The sequence below is a fragment of the Ptychodera flava genome, chromosome 9 (assembly GCF_041260155.1).
Source record: "Ptychodera flava strain L36383 chromosome 9, AS_Pfla_20210202, whole genome shotgun sequence".
NCBI classification, from domain to species: Eukaryota; Metazoa; Hemichordata; class Enteropneusta; family Ptychoderidae; genus Ptychodera; species Ptychodera flava.
Genome location: NC_091936.1, coordinates 16,471,031 through 16,491,821, shown reverse-complemented (window position 1 = coordinate 16,491,821; position 20,791 = coordinate 16,471,031). Strand labels below are relative to the sequence as shown.

Here is a 20,791-nt window from a genome sequence, read left to right as displayed (position 1 = left end):
AGTTTGAATAAAATCGGTTGAGATATGCCTGAATTATGGCTCTGTACATGAAAAAATCGTAACAAAATGGCCGCCTGGCGGCCATATTGGATCGTATCACAAAACAAATTGATGTGCATATCTATGACATTGGTCAATGTCCTTGTACCAGCTTTGAATAAAATCGGTTGAAACATGTCTGAGTTATGGCTCTGTACATGAAAAAATCATAATAAAATGGCCGCCTGGCAGCCATATTGGATCATATCAAAAAACAAATTGACGTGCATCTGTATGACATACGAAGTAATCCTTGTACCAAGTTTGAATGAAATCGCTCCAGGCATCTCTGAGATATCTGCGTGAACGGACGGACGGACGCACGCACGGACATGACCAAACCTATAAGTCCCCCCGGACGGTGTCCGTGGGGACTAACAAATATACTATGAACATCACTGTCTTTTCATATCAAGTACATTACTAATACGTCTTTCACCATCATTTCTCAATATCATGTACCGGTATTATACTTCAGTGCCAGCTCCAAAACTTTATCATATTTTCTTCGACTGCATTACACTTTCCTTCATCGAAAGTTTTTAAAAATATACCAAATAATTGCACAAGGTGAGTAAAGACAAAATTTCATGACAGGGGTTTTAACACTGAGCACTGTCTATTTACCTATAGCCTTTTCTTGCATTTATGTACAGGTATATCTTGTCCCTAGTTTATCCCTGTATTTTTCCTTGTTCACAGTTTTTCCTTATTTTCACCTGTTATCTGTCTTGTCTGGAGTTTATTTATGTCTTGTCACGATTTTCATCCATACCCTCACCAGTTAATGCATGCCTTGTCCTTTAGTTTATCAACCCCAACACTAGCTTATCCCTGCTTGGTCCCTGGTTTGTCTGTCAGGTCCCAAGTAACCAAGCTTATATAGAGTTCATTCTTATCGACAAGACTATGTACATGTACACATAGAAAACAATTAACATGTCAATACAAAGTGCTTGCAGCAAAAGTGTTCAAGCATACAAAATGAAGCTCAATTCCATTTTTTGACAAGTTTCATCTCTTGTGATGTCGAAGGGATCTTTTTTTCACATATGCTTGCATTTTCCATCTTCCTTACCGAATCAAATTGAACAGTTAAGATTTCTTAAGGTAGTATCTCACTTCAATGTGGATAATAGAATGATCATATATCTTTGTTTGCTTTCTGATATAACGCATGTGACTGTAAAGTCATTATCAAATGTTAAAAATAAAAGTACATGAACTTTTCACATTTCCACATTTAGTGCTGTAATTTTCACATCAAAATTTTAGTCTCACATTTTACCAAATTTTGTGCATTTTTCTAAAATTAAAATTAAAATTAAAATAATTTTGGACCAAATTGACATAACATTTTATTGGTTACAGTTTTTTAATCAAAATTTTGGCAAAAATCTGAGAAAAAATTGACTTGGGTGTATTTTGTAAAGATGACAAAAATTGACTTTGGTGCAAGGGGTAAGGTGATACAATAATGAGATGTTTTAGAGTTTTTAAAAATATACATGAATACAGACCCCCAAAAAACTGAATTCATTTATTGTGCACGGTTTAGTTTGTGTTAATGGCTCATTAGTGCAGCAATGATGAGTACTTCACTGGAGCAGTATGACAAGACTATTGTTACTGAAGGGAAATTCAAAACATCTAATTTGATGACAAAAGTGGACTTGTGAAGTTTGTCAAACGTTCAAAGACAGGAACAGAAAGGAAAATGGACAAGTCTTCCTACTGCAGCTGTCTGGGTACAGCTCATATTTTATATTATTGCTAGCTTCTTAAACTGATTTTCCATCAGATCTGAATAACAGGATAAAGAAAAAGAAAATCTGGAAAAGAATGGGAGGCTATGTACCGAGCATGATTCATTAAGTTGTGACTTGTGAAAAAAAGTGACAGGCAATGTACGGTCTGGCACCTGTAAGTCTAGAGTTGTAGTTTCCCTGCATACAGCTGTGAATATTCTCAATCAATGGCATTCAGCTAGATTGAGTAACACTTCCTAATCAGCGTGCAATCTTGCTTCTTGATGAAGAAGACGGACTCAGTTTGAAGAATCCAGTACTTTGTGACTCTCTGGCGTTTTTTTTCTTCAGTGAAATGAATTTTGAAAGAGCTTCTCAAAAAACGCTGGTTGTATTTTGCAATCAGTTGCTTGTTTTTGACAGGATTGAATGATGGAGAGTGTAATGACAACAAGCCCTCCTCGGAAGAAATGACCACTAAAAGTGAAAACTACTGGCTACGAGATAAAATAATCAGTGTTGGAATACATGTTCAGTTCCATAAAAACTAAATGAAGAAACGACCCGACGGACTACTGCAATCAAACATAAATAGTAAAACGACAGAGATTTTGTTCAGTAAACTAGTCTTCTACAACTACTGTCTTCTGCAATTCTTATACGGCATATATACAACTTTCAACTACACTGCGAGTTGACACGCACTTTCAAACATAGCACTACTCTTTATCCGGAGCTGTTGACATTTTTGTGGACATGTCAATCTCCAGGACTGCAACATATCAAATATTTTGAATATTCTTCATTTCAAATATTGAACCAAATTAGAGAGTTTTGATAGCAACAGCCCCATTGTGTGACCTGTGCTTGAGGTGTGATGATGAATTCTTACCATCAATGATAACCTTTATATCAGAGATCGCACTATGAACATGTACAGACAAATGATCAAACTTGCCATTATTGTATGGATTCTGGATATTAAACATTAATGCATCTATGCAAACTTATGAACTCATCACCATCCAGGGCTTTCAAACAATGAATTATTCAGAAAAATTATTCAGAAAAAAGGAAATCTATCATTGATAAAATATGCTACTGTCAGGTTTGTTTAATGTTTCTTTTTTAATTTACAACAATACTACAGAATACACAGAAAACCGTTCAAGTTGATATTTCACATAAAGTGACGCACACATCCGTAAGAAGTACATTGTATATATACAGTATACAAGTGGGGTTACGTGTATGTTTGTACCAGTACACCTCTCTCTCTCTCTCTCTCTCTCTCTCTCTCTCTCTCTCTCTCTCTATATATATATATATACATATATACAAATATAAAACCCATGTGTGTTTATGTGTGTGGGTAAAATGACAGTAATACAACCGGTAAGTTTATTTTTTTTGTCTGGTGGATAAATGTAGATTTATAAATACCATACAAAAGTACATACGGTATGAAATGAAAATGGTAAAATAATGAGAAAGTGAAAAGAACATGAAGACATTGAAAGACAAAAAGAAAAGTTACCCATCATACAAAGAGGTACATACACCAATCAAACTCAGGAATCAATTCTGTTGAGAGCTGACATAGCCCTCTCAAGGTGTTCCATGGCACTTTACCGTATCTCTTGAATAATTAAGTTGTTTTTAAAGCAGAGGGCAGATACATATATACATATATCTGGCGGCTAGATCTCATGGGACGCCCATCCTCTGTCATATCAGTGCTTTTTAAGCAGTGATGAGTCAGTATCGAAGCTTTTCCATCCAGTAATTTTTGGACCCCTTGAGGGATGCTTTGTCAATATTGATCTTGCAGCCTTCACATCAAGGCTTTTAACCTCTAATTTCCCGCCCACCTACTGTACTGCTATTTTCATTCATCCCACAGATATTGTCATCTCATCCATTCATCATGTATTTCAGTTCTGAACCTAACATTGCCTTTAGACTCATTTCTTTCAGCGTCCTTTCCCAGTAAACCTCAATTTTAATGACTTAAAACTGAATCCGTTCGAGTCTGAGAACTCATCCTGTGGCCTGGAAATTTTTCTCCATTAAACAAAGTTGAGGTTGAGTTGTAGCATTGATGATCATTATACAGACAATATATCTGAAAATTCTAATTTTGTTAATTTTCATTCAAAAACAAACAAACATACAGACCTACAAAAATATGTACGAATAACCAATTAAATAATAAATGAATAAGTAAATAGCTGAAGGTCTTTACTTGACCCAGGATCACTTGCCACTCAAAGAAAACAGATTAAAGTACAGATGTGTAAAGATATTTTTCATTGACTTTCTATTTCCATGGCTATGTACATTGTATGTAGTAAACCCACACTACTGGGATAAAATATCTGTCACCCGATCATTTTGATTGACGGTGATTGACAAGGTTGAGCATCCAGGTCTTATTAATCAAGGATATTATTTCAACTACGGTAGTAATTAAAGTATTAACCGGGGTGTCCTGTCCAGCATTCTTTGAAATGAAGAAAGTAATACACAAGGCACAGCTGAGTCACTTAGGCAGTAATCTGAGACCAAAGACTGATGCGCTTTTTTCGTTGAGTGACATGATTTGGATATCTGATGCAGTCTTGTTAAGATTTCACTGCGGCAAAGAGGAAGCCAATACGTTGGTGATCTCTAATATGTTTTGGTGCATAGAAACAGCATTTTGTCCAAAGTTCAAGTGTACCGTCAGCAATATACATTGTGCATGTGAAGATCTGATGATTTGAAACTGAGCTCAGCTGTTAAAAATTGTCTTTTTTTTTTTTACGCTCTGCCATAGAAATATGAGAACTCTAAGGGAAAGCTAACATAATAACGACTTTCTGCTATGCAATGAGATAGCATTTTGTTTGGAATGCAAACATTCGAACGGTGATAAAAAATTGAGAGTTGATTTGGAAGGAGCAATATCACTTGAAAATGTCCGCTTTATGCAATGGTACATGATGGAATATGAGAGCAATAAACCTGAACGGTCAAGGTATTCATGCAATAGGAATTATTTAAGCAATTCCATCTAAACGTTTCAACATATTCATGACACAGGTTTTCATGAAATCACTGACACTTTTCAAATCAATCTGAATAGACGTCAACTATATGACATTGGGAGCTTGATATAAAAGACATGTTTGTATAAAGATAGACAATGACCCTACTTTACTTTCGCGATTGAGAACAGTTCAAATATGGATAGCCAACAGTGGGGATTGATGAGTGTACCTGGAATGACCTAAATTCCAGGAGGATATTTTGGGACATGCATGGATTCCGTAAATAAATCATACATCCTCTATTTCAGAAACTCACACTCTTGAAATTTAAAAATAAATATGAGTTTATGTGTGTTACGATCACTTTGCGATGCACAATATTAGTGTACATGTACCTACCCTTCCGTCGTCGGAACAGCTGGCAATGTAGTCTCCATTGTCATCCAAGCTGATCTGATTTACTGTTGTTGTATGCTATTACGAGAAAGCAAGCAGAAAAGAAAACAATTTTCACATTAGCGAAAGATTCACAAACTATTACATTCAATGTTGTAGTAGCTAGAATATGGTGCGGTTTGGCTTCATCTACAATGCAGAACTGTGCACCATGTGCAACACAAGGTAAGCAATATTGTTATTTTCCCCGACCTGACTTGACCAAAAGTCAAAGAATTACACAAGTCATCAGATGGTGTGTAAGGGGTACACGTATTGAAGAACAAGATGGCACTGCTTTCAAAATCAAAGTAGTTGTCAATGGCACACGTACTTCACACATTCAGAATTTACTTTATTACGTGTCTATGTAATGTCTCTGTGTCCTGTCTTTTACGACATACCTGACCTCTTTTAGTCAATTTAGCAATTTCTGAAAATGACTTCAGTCAGTTGTATACCACCATTTACTGTTCTTACAATGTGCAAAACTTTCTTATGTCAGAGGAAACATTCTTTAGCCCATAGTGCATGAATTTGCCTATTACAGGGTCAACTGGTAATTACATAGGTTCTGCAGCAGTGGCCATGCTTGTATAACTGACAACAATTTACGAATATTCATATTTAAATATTTCCATAAATTTCGGAAATGTTATGTTTTTATGCTAGTGTAGTATAAACACACCTCGATCAATGGATTTGAAAAATAAGGGAAACAGCCTTGTTGTACGGTGAAGAAAACTCCTCTATAGCTAGGGCACTAATTACTGTAAAGGAATTCTAGTGGATATATTTTCTTAAAAGTATCTGTCTTAATTGCTAGCAAAAGTTATATCAGGATTGAAGATTAATAGGCTTTCATAATTCAATGATGGTGTAAGATAAGTACTTTCAAAAAGCACATAAATTTTCCATTCACATGATGATATATTTGAAATGTTTTAAACTTTCCTGTTGATATTCATGAGACAATATCAGTCCTGTGTGGGTTCTATGTGTTATCTTTTTGAAGGGAGTTTTTTATCACAAAGTCAACTTTTGTTTTAAAATTGTTTTTTGTAACTACTTGGAAAGAACTATTCTCTATGAACTATGACGATGACTCTCCTTGGAGTTGGTGTACATCAACATCTCACATGGCATGCCACTCATAAATGACTGCGCTGCCATTCTTCTCAGAATCTACGTGACATTGGGGAGCTACCAAACATTCACGACAAATTCCATCATGGAACTTTGACAGGATATTCCGTAACCTGACATGCATTCTCATATCTACTGCTTTGTCTGATCACACTGGAATGTGAATCGAAGTTGGAATCTGCTGAATGAAAAATGTCTTTACAGAAGAAGGGGACTGCATATTTCTGGAACTATAGAAATAAATTTGAAATTGTACTTTGTATATTGATATTAATTTGTACATACTAATATACTTCTACAAAACTGATAAAAAACAGCTACTTTAATAATCCTGAGAGCTTGAGCTACTTTGTTTAGGCTTTTTCTTTGCTAGTTTAACTGAAGGAACCATCTTGAACATCGAGTCCGAGAATTGGGTACACATTTGCAACTAATTTGTACATTCAACATTATCTTAGTTCAGTTTGTGTACTTGAACTCCAAAGCATATATATATCACAGTCCTGCATTATTTTAAAATTTGTAGGTGTTCGAACTAGTGCAATAGGCATGGAGCCAATCAAACATATAATTTTCTCATGACCACAGGCATGTATGCATACCTGTAATCAACATGAACCTGAAGGATATTTCTTCAAGTCTGTGAAATGGTACTTTATCAGTTCCCTTGGTATGAATGAGAGATAGGGTATTTCAAGATTTGAACTTGGTTTATATCTTCCTTTCAATTTCATTTCTCAATGTCGGACAGCCGACATCTCACCAGTGACAATTATTTTTTTTATCCTATAAATTTTACTGATATGAGATTTCCCAATGTTTTGTTCTGTTTTCAAAATTCAAGTTTCTTTCGTTCTAATACCCAAATCACATCAAAATGCCATGAAATCAACATATCCCATAAATATGTACGAGCAATTGTTATTGTTGACCACTGAATGAAAAAGAAGACAAGACATAAATAGGCTGTGTGTTTGCACAGCTAATATATTGTATACAAAATAGTGAAGGCACAGATAGGAAATGTACTTGTTTTCTACAACGGAAATGATAAAAATGCTACAAAACGTTTCAGGTCCTATTCCTGTAAGTTCTTGTTGATCACTGCATCATCATCATCATAATCATCATCATCATCATCATCATCATCATCAATATCATCATTGTCATCATCACCATCATAATCAATATCATCATCATCATCATCATCATCATCATCATCATCATCATCAATATTATCAATGTCATCATCATCATCAATATTATCATTGTCAATATCACCATCATTATCAATATTATCATCATCTTCACCATCAATATTATCATCATCTTCCCCATCAATATCATCATCATCATCATCAATATCATCAACAATATCATCACCATTATCATCATCATCATCACCATCAGAAAAAGCTTCCAAACATATCCATTCATAATCATATAGTCTCTTTCAGTGCAACATATTTACGAGGGACAGAATGGATACTTGCCAACTAAAAAGCCCTTCTCCTTTGATAAAATATTTCATACATCAGAAGTATGTTAATGATATTTGCATGATGACTCATAAAATCTCTACGTGTGTTATGACCTAATTCTAAAACTTGTATAGATATTCAGGATCTGTGAAATGTTTTTTTAATATACAAATTTTGCATAAAAATTTTTTTTACAAGTTATTTTTCTTTTTGAATACTTACAGATGCAAATTCTTTGTTTGAAATACTATTTCCTTGGTGGTCTAACACATGAACTATTCCCCAGTGGGTACCCACGGCAAGGAACTGTAAACAAAACAAATTGATATTCAAGTCAGGAAAAAAAGCTGTTGATGAGGGTAATTCCACGTTCAAATCCCATGGTGCAAATTTCACAAACAACATGAATAACATTATTCCTCTCATCAGTTATTTTTCCGTTGAGTGTGTGGAAATTGGCACATCGATAATAATGTGATCATGTGATCATTTCAGGAGAGCAATGCGGGCTATGAAGTCTGCAGTTCTGGCGATACAAATGTCAGACATTGGTTTCTTCATCATCTACATCTTCATTGGGATGTCCGATTCCTATTCAAAATGCCGCTCACATCACTCCACGTCAAATGCCATGAAACTAATATCAGTTGGAAAATAATTTCACGTTCAACCGATAAACTTTTATTCACTTCATCACAGTATTTCCGAGGGTTTCAAATTTACGAGACATTTATGTACCAATACTCTATCACAATGACAAGTAAGAGGTGACGTACTCAAGTAGAACAGACATTGCTCCCATCATGTTTTGCATTTTCTCACAAATTGTTGTTTTTTGTTTTGTCTGATTAAAAAAACAAGTTTGCGTAAAGACTCTAGTTTATTCTCTATTCTCTTGATTTTTATGGGAACATTAAAAATTTCCCTATAAAGTAAACATTTCAGATTTTCACTATATATATGACGCAGAGTGACCTAGGGGAAAAACAAGCAAGAAGATTGGTTCTGAAAGAGAAATTTAAAAATAAAACAGAAAGATACACCAATGCCGAACAGTAAAACTTGCTTAAATACCACAGGTTTACGGCAAGGTTAGTTATATCGACTACCTGAAGCAGAAAAAAGATACGCTGTGAACTCAAACAGAATGTTCGGGCAATCAGTCGGCATGACAGTTCAGGTACTTAGAAACTGGGATGTATGTCAACAGATGGATGCTACTTCACGGAATATTGACAAATGTGAAAGCAGGTGAGAGACGGATAAATTGATATGGCCCCAAGGTATGCATACTGAATGATGCACTGGGCAACTTGTCTTGTTCTCGGTAAATGGAGTTTATGCAAATGAGGTGAACTCTGGGATAGTATTACTTCCCATCTAATCAAGTCCCATGCTAGTATAATCAGGTGTATGCATAACTAAATGTACATACATAAAACCAAGGCAATTATAGAGGGATAATATTACAATCATTATTTTTTCTGTCTGAATATTCATGAACTGCAAAAAATATCTGCACGTTTTTATTCCAACTTCCAAACAGACCTCGTAAATACATTTTAATTCATCAATTTTTTACTTTCTTGTTCCTCTGGCGATAAAATATTGCAAGTTTTATAGTGAACAAAAGTGATACTAGAAGATGTGCTGTACCTATCAATATCATAACATTGAGGGACGAAGTTGCTATCTTTTTAAATTAGTTATTTTTGTTTCATGTGAGCAACTATTCATGTTGTTCTTCTAATTGAAACATGCTAAATTGTCACTTTTCTGATTTCTACTCCCCTCACTGCTTGAATATGGAACAATAAATGCTTCAATGACATAATTTACGGTGAACACCAGAAATTATGTCATCAGCATATTCACATGTTATGCATATATGCAAGGTTGATTTTGAGCTCTGATGACTGATAATTCAACATGTTTCAGTGAGTAGAACAACGTAAATAACTTTTCACATAAAACAAATAACTGAAATAATTTGAAAAGATAGCGACTGTCCCCTCTCTTTATTTTAATGATAATTCCATCAAAATTCTTTGTGCAGGTTATGTGATGGAGAATATTGGTATTGTCATTTATTGATCAGTGAATGGTGGGAAATCCCTTTAAAATGCAGCTGATTCATAAATATTCATCGAAGTCATTATTTAGATTGTAGATACAAAGGTAAAAAACATAAAATATTCCCAAAAATGCAAAATACGATGGAAATAGGCTCAAAAAGAAGAACATAAAATGGACTACAGTGAATCCTACAAAACCTTGTCATTTCATTTTGATCAGATCAGCTCTTAGTTTTGAAATTGATGAAATTTTACTGCATCTTCAATGAAAGACATTTTGCAATTGTCAAGTTTACAGAAGATATGCAAATCATTGATATACCGGTAAGTACACAAAACTGGCAGTTCAAATCATATCAGACTAATGGAGTGAAACCATCACAACCTTTTAATAGCTGGGTGGTTAGAAACAAAACTGGACAAAGTCACATGTTTTTCAACTCACTTTGGTTCAAGTGTCTCGGGCGTGAGTATTTTTGTTTACAGTCTGGGGTAAATTGATGTTCCAAATATCATATACTGTTGTTCCTTAGGTATATCAAAGCTATTATACTTGAGGCCTAAAGAAATATTACAACATTACAATGAACAATTTACCTCTATTCCAAACATATTGCTGAAACACCATAGGAGGATGATTTCGTTGTATTTCCTTTGACCGAAACAGCTTTAGGGAACATTTTCCAATAAATAAAGCTGTGACTCAGATAAACTATACGCACTCGAAAAAAAGACTTTGCCAGTTTTGTTTTCTTTGACAAGCTATTTTATCAAATTATACAAACATGAAAAGCTCGGCAGCCTCAGAGTATTACACTGGTGACCGACTCTTTCTAATGTTCCTGAAAGCATGACTACATGAATCAATTCACATTACGACAAGACATAATCAAATATGACTGTTATGCCTAGAAAATGGAGGAAGATAAACCCTCGTTTAACGGGCTGACCATTCACTGACCTTACTGTGAACAGCTAGGCAACTTGCAGCATCCTGACTTCTGTCAAGGATATTCTGCATGTCATTGCCAATTCTTTCATATTTCAACTTTGGTTCTTGGATTTCAGATTCATCAGACGTTGACCCCTCTTCTTCTTCCTCTTCTTCTTCTTCTTCCTCCGTTTCTGTGCCGTCCTGTGGAACAGAATAACAGTAAGTCCATGATAATTTTTTCTGGGCCTTTCCTTAACAAAACAGAACAATATGTTTTATAAGTTGACAATAGTAAGTTTTTTGGGCTTGTTTGTCAATAAACTGTGCATCATCCAAAAGTTTACATCATAAAAATGATGTGATAAGTCAAAAGTAAACAATATTAGAAATTTTGTACATCACCAAGGAAACAATATTATCACCATGTGATACATAAATGTAAAGAATTTGCTATCAACATTCTTCATGCAATCACATGTTCCTGTAAAATGCTGTAACACAACTCTCTGTCGTGATTCGTTCATTTACAGTCATGTGGCATTCATCATTTTAATGCTGATACATGCAAAGAGCAAGTTGCCAGTCAACAGTTTCCAAAACAGTTAACTGGTGAAAAGTTTGGAAAAACTGGTGACAGGGGAAGTTCAAAAATGATCACTTATTTGCATGCGCACATTCTAGAAAGTGTAAATGAGACGGCGGTTTCGTCTGCGACTGAAATGAGTTATGGTAGCGGAGGAACTTTTTGGTGTTTTGCAAGAAAATTGGATGAGATGTGTTACAGAAAACATATTGACTGGCCATATTCAGGTAACAGCATACATTTGTTATCCCTTGGGCCTGAGAGTTGCCTATGAAAATCTGTTTCCCTCTGCCTACAGCCTAATGAAACAGACTGTTCTGGCGTAACTCTCAGACCTACTGTCAACAAATGAATGCTGTTATCCTCATGGCCGGTCAATATGTGTATGCTGTCAACTGTTATTTGATAAAATTCCTAAAAAAATAAAATCATGCAAAATAAGAGATAAGTCTGTTAATATGGTCAATGTATGCATGGTATGTATGTCCAATTTCATTTTTGACGATCGATCAAAGAATATACAATCCATTCAATAACATTGTATTTGCATAATTGTAAACAATGGATTGTGATGGCAAGTCTCTCACACTTTGTATTTCAATGGAAAATATATTACTTCTGGAGAAGAAAAATGACAATAAAAAGATACAGAGCTACTCTACAATAATACGCTACCAGAATATCATTTGTATTCAAGAGATTTTTACCATAAAACCCTACTACAACCAAGGGTTACTTTGCATGTGGAAGGAACATACTATATTATAATGTGAAGGAGCACCAAGTTAATATGAATACTGGGCCGTAGAGTGATGATTGATGGAAATTAAGTTTTAATCTGCTTGCTTTTTTATGATGGTTTAGAGTCAGCCTCATCAATTAGTAACCAAGATGAAATGGAAAATGGAGAATTTCATAAGTGGCAAGATTGTCATCAGTTTGTGCATATTCTTTTCTTGTTTAAAAATCTCTGCTTTGTCATGTGCATAAGACCTATAGACTCTATTCTGCTGAATAAATATTGAGGTTAACTAAAAACATATCTGCAAGTCTGAGAGATGTTTTAGACATGCACTATGAATATAGCATACTACAATCTACCTAAAAAGGCTCTATGACAGAGGGCAATGGAACAATCTGACATTGACCCATCTTCCCCTCCCCCAAGCAGGACAGCATCAATACATACACAGAAGCAATTCAATGTTGATTTGCTCATATATTTCAAGTTCTTTCCCCATTCTCAAAGATTCCCTTCAGAGTTATAAAACTACAATATTCTCTCAAACTAGCAGTTTGTTTTTTTTCTAGTTGATTTATTTTTAGAAAGACATGACTCTGAAGTGTTGTCTTCTTCATCTGCGAATAGGTGGAAGGGTCGACATGTCACATTGTGCTCTTTGGAAAAAAGAATTTACTTAAAATTCATTTTAAAGATGAAAAAAAAACCAATTCAGCCACAGGATTTCAAGTAAAATTGCAAATTTAACAAAATAAATGGCCTCAGTATGTCGACAGTATTGTATTTACAATTATTTTGTAGAATTGTTGCTACAGTTTCAATGTCTAAATTTTCAGTTTTGGTACCAATGTAATGTAGTCTGCTACCGTGTACTGCACAAACGGGTATATTGAGACGGCATGTGGGTTAGGGGGAGGGGCTGCGATAAGGTAGGCACTCAGAGCTAAGCGGCCGGCTAGCGGCTCCACGGTCTCCTTCGTAGGGAAGGAAGTTGTTGTATTTCAAAAAAACTGTTTAGTGAAACATGTTATTTTGTAAAAGGGCTGAATTTCTCAACAATGTTTCAAGCGGTATGATGATGCTGGCGAGCAAACAGCATTGGTTCTAGAGGAATGCGTGTGTATGGGCTATTCGGTTGACTGCAAAAAATGAGAAGTAAGCTAAGTGGTGTGCATGCAGACAACTTCAGGCGCGATAGGCTTCCTGTAGCTGCTGTGGTGTGCAAGATGTAAACAACACCGCACTATACGCCTTTCACAAGCATATCTCAAAATCTGCAAAACAGATATTTGTATTCAGTTTCCATAGATTCAGTATATTCCCGGTCTCGATGAACTTACAGACAGCATGAGCCTGTCTCAAGAAAAGAAAGTTTCTCTCACCCTTTCTTCCGGGGTCTCCCGATCAGCCATCTTGTATGACGTCATGGGTCTCTAATTTTATATTTAAATTTATTCAGGAATAATTTTATATCGGACGCATCACAATGATATATTCTTCCGCAAAAAAACAAATCTACTGTAAATTTTGTCTATTTTTCAAAAACATTTCTAGTGTCGGCGTGAAATTTTACATATAAGAGTGCAATATTTCGGTATGATGTTAAATTTCTGGATTTTTAATTACCAAAGATAAATTATGCTCGAGCGGATTAAAATAAATCAATAGTGAATGTGAAGAGCCCACTGTTGTATATTTTAACCTTATTTGCATACTGTATGCCTGCTTACTTGAGCTGGTTCGTTTGTTACACTATCGACGCTGCATTCTTTCGAAAAATTCTCGGTAAGTATCGTTGATTTGAAAAATCCTGGGCTCTTCTTTGAAATTTCATATTTCTCGTGTCAATAGTATTAATTTGTGAAATAATGAGATTTATTATTAGCATAATTTATTAAAAACCGCACGTGTGTTATTGTGATTGTTATTATGTGGCCCATGGCATGTAGCAGATACAGCATTTTTCACCGTTTTGCTTACCAGGCCTCACGAAATCGCCGTCGCGCATATCGGCTGACACCCAAGAGTTGAACGGTTAACCTTGCGGTAAGCGTATATTTTAAATTTTGAAATTTATATTATAATATTTATGCAAATTATCATAATTTATAAAAAATGTGGAAGTTAATTCGCCATTTTATTTGAGTACATTTGTTTGTGTCATTATGGCACCAGGCTAGCACAGCAGGCACTGGAGCGAGCCACTGTCTTGGCGCTCGTTTGCGTCGTCTATCGGTTTCTGCGTCTTTGCAGCTTGATGAATTATTCATCGCGAGTATTTTCTAAGAAGATCGCTATGCAAACGAGCAAATAATTACTCTTAACTGTCACATTTTTTTTGGAACGTCAAGACGGTATTTCACGACGGTTGTTGGAAATGAATTTCTGTCTGGCAAAGGTTTGAAATTGTTCCATTCAGGGGTCGATCATTTTCTCCAGTAGACGAGGCACATTTCGGGATGCGGATGAGGCTCGTTGCAGGAAATTTTCTTTTCCATTCGAGGCATTAATTTGAGGCGAGGCGTTCACACTGCATTGAAGTCGAGGTGAAATCGTATCGCTGCATTTTGTTGTAGAGGTTGGTGCACGTTGCCAAACGGAGCGAAGATACTACCGGGGTATATTATTTGCTTCAGCGCATGACATAATGTCTTTAGTGTTAGATTAGGTTGTCATTATATAATTTTATGAGTTGTTTTTCATTGTTTCATTCATTGTCGTGTCAGTCTTTCAAAATGGTAACATCGCAGATCATGTAGATTCACCATATGCCAATATATTCAAGCTTTGTAAAAAAAAAAATTACACACGTTGTTGGTTATAAGCAAAGCCGAAGAGGAGCATTTGTTTTTGTTTTTTTGCTGCGAGTTGACAGGGAAAGTAATACAAACTCTGAATAAATGATAGTGATACCCTCTAACGAAGTAAGAGAAAAAATACTGCTCATTAATATGTGCCTGTTTTTACATTGATTCTTACTGTATATATTGCTTACAGTGTGTATCAAGTATCATATGTTAAAATAAACAGTTCACTTTTATTCATAAACTAATTTAGACATATTATTGTATTTGTAAAGTTACATTTTTATATCACTTCCAGGTAAGTTTGTATGTGGTATATTCCTGAAGCCTTCTTTTTGTTGTAATCAAAAATTGCTACAGGAATATAAAGTCAAACACGGAAAAAATAACTCGCTAGTCAGTGGCAAGAGGTGCTGTCATGACAGCAAGCATTGACATGCTGCTCTGCTCACAACATCCTTGGAGCAAACACATTGTAATCACTTTGGTCAATCCTATCAAATATTCTTCTTGACTTTAGGTGATATTCTTCATTACATGATGGTAGCAGCCAGCAGTCCTATATAATTGCATCCCTGAATCATAAGGCTAGCATACTGACTTGATGCAAAATTTCCCGTTTTGCTATGAATTCAATCCACTCTTTCAAATAGATTGGTGTCTTACAGAGGTTATAACTAATTGTGTACAATTTTTATTTTTAATGATGTTTTGGATGATTATCTGTGCAGAGTCTATGCTTAGAATTACCCAATATTGATCAGATAGAATGATAAAGATTTCTCTATGCCACCCTGCTTCTTCCCCATCGACAAAGAATTCAAAATTAAGAGGGGAAGGGAAGCTGACCAAAAAGGCACTTCTTCTAAATATGGAAACCCATGAACTGTGAAAATTGCAAACAAGTCCCTCTTTCCATTTATTTTGGACCAAAAATAGCATATATTGTATTGGAAATGCTGGCAAGTTGCTGTTGTCTGAAACGTAATCAGTCTTTCAGTTACTACACATTTCAAATGCTTGGATGCACTCAACAGACATTGTTCAAAATTGGCTCATTCTGACACTCTTACATGTTAAGATACAGCATATGCTAGACATCAGTTGTAATTACCCAACATACAGCAATGTCATCTCATTGCTGCCATTACCTCAATTCTTTTACTGTGAGTGAGTTCTATAAATAGAATGTCAAAAAAACACAAACTACAATCAGAATGTCGACTTTGATAGCCTATCCTGCAGAAATGATGGACAAGGTGTATCAACTGTTTATGATGGCATTAAACTCTTTATTCACTAGTAAAAAATTAGTGGCTGCTATACATATCATGGCCACTTTTTCTTGCCATTGATAAACAGTTATTCTAAATAATATAAGAAATAATTTTAAAATTAATATTCCCTGATGTTGCATTTACCCCAGGTCATAATGATAATTAAGAAGGTAGGAAAACTTTGCTATTCCCTATAGATAACTGTATCTCAAGGACTGTAGTTTTGTAAAGTTGTTTGGGAGTTGAGAAATTCTCCTGATAGTATCCTTCATCATTAACATGTAAACCCAACTAGGGACAAATATATGACCTGTGATGCCATATGTGTACGGATCACAGTGAGTAAATTTTGAAGTAATCTGAAAGTCATTTCCTCAATGACCATACAGATCAGAAAGCTGCACAGGGTATTTTTGGAGGATAAGAAACTGCATGCAATTGCAACGTCTGTTCTTTACAAATGGAGTCACATAAACTCACTCTGGCTGGCATCTGAATTGCATGCAATCATGAGAGTATACAGTATACTGGGAACTTGCCAATTAGCATACAGAATGCAAAATTCATTGAAAAACCTGTACTTTTAAAATTTACATAACACTTCTTTTGTCATTCAAATTATCAGCTTTCATATGGTAATTTAGCATGGGCTGGTTAGGAAATTAGATCATTTACATTCTGATTTGTAACAGAAGATTACTCCTTTGTGTTCACCAGACAGAGCCTGATGAAATTTCATACAATAATAAAAGGGTACAAATGTAACCATGAACAAAGAGCCCATCAGTTCTCCATAACAACCAGCACAAATTCAACACAAATTCAAAAAACCTTTTTAGTCTGATTAGTTTTGTATCATGCTCTCAGATGTAATATTAATTCTCGACACAGTGGAAGAAAAACTTTTGTTCAATATTTGTTCATAAATCAGGATTTATTTAGTATAATTCAAAATTGCATTAGCTCAGAAAAGCTTCGCTAATTTGCATGTAAAATGAAATTTGTGATAATGTTATCTGGCTCATCAGTGTGCTTCATTGTAGCAGTATTTCTTTCTTCCATGTGATAAGATTCATGCTTTGTTCAATTTTGGATGATAATCGCTTAGTTTCAGTTTGAAACAGAAAGCCTGCGATATTGTAACCATCATGATAATATGTTCTGAGTATTCTCATGAAATCAGATACAGTGTTTTGTATCTTTCTTCTGACATAACCCAACTTAAAATTATTGTGAAATTGTTTTATGGCAAATTTCATTTTCAATATTAAGGACTGAGATCTCATGATTGTATTTGTTGTATTTAAACATTATTAAGAATTTACTGAATCATGTACTATTGTTTAGAAACAGTAAATAGGCATCTGTAGTGTTAGAAGTTGAACAAATGGTTGTGGAGTCAACCCAGCCCAGTCACTGTAGTTATATTCTTTGACCAATGTCATAACCAGATATATAGGTGTGTATCAGCAGCGATTCAGTCATGCAATTTCCCAGGTCACTTTCATTTCATTTAGAGTCGTGTGTTATTAGTTTTATGCAACACTGATAACCGTCATCACAGCAACATTCATCATCTCAGTTTAGAGAATGTTGCATTGTACAGAGATTCACAAAAGAGTTTCTATTTTTTTTTGCAACAGATGAGGCAGAGCCTTTCTGAGAATGTAATTAACATGTTTTAACATTCTGCAATACAAATATTTTACAAATACTCCAACTCATACATACTACGTGTCTCCCCTAAAAACTTTATACAGCTCCTGCATTGGGATAGGGCTAACTCAAAGAGTAAAGAAATCTTCTAAAGTTCAGGTGCACACTGTATATCACTTGCGATTTTGTCAACTTTGCATTGTTTGTTGGCATCAGGCTTTTGCCTGAACTATTTTATTGGGTTGAGATTTTGGAACATTTGAAAATGTTTGTATGTACTTCCACTGTCACCCATCATTACACTCTCCAGATGGTGAGGAGAACTTGCATTAAATATCTTTAATCTTTCAGCATTACATGTACATGTACAGTGTATATTTACATGTCAATAGCATAGTGCTCCTAATATTTTTTCTTTTCTCTTTGTTACTTTTCTCAATTCACAATATCTTACTTCACTTCAGAAGCTTTGTTAAGTCTACATTTATTGGCACTGCTGGTTACCAGTGTGGGTTTTCTTGTCACACAAAGTACATATTTAAGTTCCTGATTGTTTAGATCTGTGCCAGTGTATTGTACAGGCCTAAACTCTGAAACCTACCAACCCTGCTAAAGAATTAAATTTGTTTTGGCTCAGTCAAGACAAACTGCTGTATACAATATATTCTTTTCAGATTTTCAGACTCTACAGAGTAACTGTGGTTAAGATAGAGTGGTGTTTAATTTTGTTCCTGAACCCTAGCTTTTACCAACAGGGGCCTGAATTGCTTTCAATTTTCACTATCAGGCAAATGAGAGACCTTGCAGATACATATTATTTACTCATATGTAATGATATGGAAGCCATACATAAGTGCAGCAAAGATGTTTTTTCCAGTAAGATGATATTGAGTTCGCATAATGATATGTAAATCTTCTGCACATGCATGCATTTGCTGCATATTTCTGTGACTTGGAATTACATGCACTCTGTTACTTTAAACAAATGTAAAGACCATCGGAAGCATACTTCACTGTTATCAAACCTAGGATAGAGTACTGACATGATTATCTTTACATTTTCTTCAACTCCAGGGAGAGGAAAGAGCGGTGCCTCTCGCCTCATAAAATACATTGTCAGATCATGCAAGGAAACGCATCCGCACTAGCAAATTTAACTTTCAACATACTTTTCTAAATAATTTTGTGAATTTAGCCACGCCAGGTCTCAATGTGCTAATAACTGTGGTCTGCGCAGCTGTGTTTCTTGAGAAGCTATTGACTGAAAGTTCAATACAAGTAGTGACATATAAACCAAAACATCTTTATCCAAGACTATTTTTATTATACTTATAATTAGTTTCACAGCGTGATTTTTATCTGCAAAGTAAGTAATATTTCGCTAAAATTTATTTTTGTGGCCCATGTTGTCATTGACATTGTGTCATTGACAATGTTCTTCTTTTTGATTAATCTATTTTTAGCACATACCCAACCAGGTCCATGTATCATATACCTTTACCTTTATGTAGTTTTTTAGAGAAATACTAATATTGAAATGAGATGACCACATGGAAATAAACTCTAAATGAAAGAATTCAATAAACTAGCACAAAGGACCATCAGAGTCGTCATCATTTTTGTAATTACCTTCTCGTGTCTAATTACTATTTCTTGCTAGTTACATTATTTAGAACAAGATCAGTATATTATTCTCCTCCTTAAAGGATGTTGAAACTCCAAATGTCAGCCATTCAATCAATGTGGGTAGAGTAAAATTAGCAGCATTATTCAAATTGTTGACAGATAAAGTCTTGTCCTGATTAAAATTCAGTCAGGCCAAAGTAAGTAAATTCTTTGTTTGCGTCCACTCAAAATCCTAAAAGGTACGCGGGTAAGCGGTTAAAAAACACACACAGAAAATTTAACACAAAATCAGTTTGCCTTTATAGGACAATTTTTCTCAAACAACTTGAATACTCCTGTCATAGTGTGACACACTGTATGATCTCTGTATGCATTTTCATAACAAATGGATCAAAATAAAGTCATTCTTCAAAGTTTGCTTTTCTCTTATTAGTTTTAGATGTCTTTTTGTGCATTCAAAGGGTCCACATGCACAGCACCTTGACAGCCTCATCAAATTACTTAAATCTGGACACTTTGAGGAATGGGTACACTATAACAGTATACAGTAGCAGTCTTTTGTCCTCAAGTTCTTGCACGTTTCTTTCAAGTGTAATTTTCTTGGGTAATGTTTATGCTCTGATGGAATGTCATATGCTCTGATGGAATGTCATAGTTTTGCTGAAAGGTGTCTTTGTTTTGAAAGAAAACATCAAACACATTGGGTAACCTAAAGCATCTGTATTCAATTTTAGAAAGATGTGGTATCAGAGAGAACAAGACACTGGCGATATCATCGACAAAAGTCTTCCCTGTACCTTCCTCGGGACAATCCGTAAAACCAGCACCTTTCCTTTCCATCAAATCAATGAAATCATTTCGCAATTGCCAGTCTCAAAACACAGACTCATCAGACCCGACATTAGGTGGAAACTTCACATCTATTTTCCTTGCACTTTCAAAGTACCACAGCCCAGACTTTTTGAAAAGATGAAGTATCATGGCATAAATGGAAATATTCTACAGTGGATCAAAGCTTGGTTGACGAATACAAAAGAGCCAGTAGTCATAAATGGAGCATCATGTGAATGGAGAATACGTCACAAGTGGTGTCACTCAGGGTTCAGTTCTTGGACCAGTACTCTTTCTAATGTACATCAATCACACTGACGGCGAAATTAGTTCTAAACTCTGAACTTACTCACAATACCAAGAAATATCACTCCTTGCGAAA

At 35.1% G+C, this 20,791-nt stretch overlaps 1 protein-coding gene across 1 annotated transcript in view; it reads right to left on the bottom strand.

Moving 5' to 3' along the window:
- Nucleotides 1-13,671, bottom strand: part of LOC139140153 (vacuolar protein sorting-associated protein 41 homolog) — a 70,512-nt gene extending 56,841 nt beyond the window's left edge. Inside the window, exons 1-4 of the mRNA XM_070709209.1 lie at nucleotides 13,598-13,671; nucleotides 10,918-11,091; nucleotides 8,104-8,187; nucleotides 5,219-5,293 (exon numbers count right to left, since the gene is read on the bottom strand). Coding sequence (XP_070565310.1) covers nucleotides 5,219-5,293; nucleotides 8,104-8,187; nucleotides 10,918-11,091; nucleotides 13,598-13,642 — 378 coding nt within the window. The 5' untranslated portion in view covers nucleotides 13,643-13,671. The remainder of the gene's footprint in view (nucleotides 1-5,218; nucleotides 5,294-8,103; nucleotides 8,188-10,917; nucleotides 11,092-13,597) is intronic.
- Nucleotides 13,672-20,791: the final 7,120 nt, after the last annotated feature.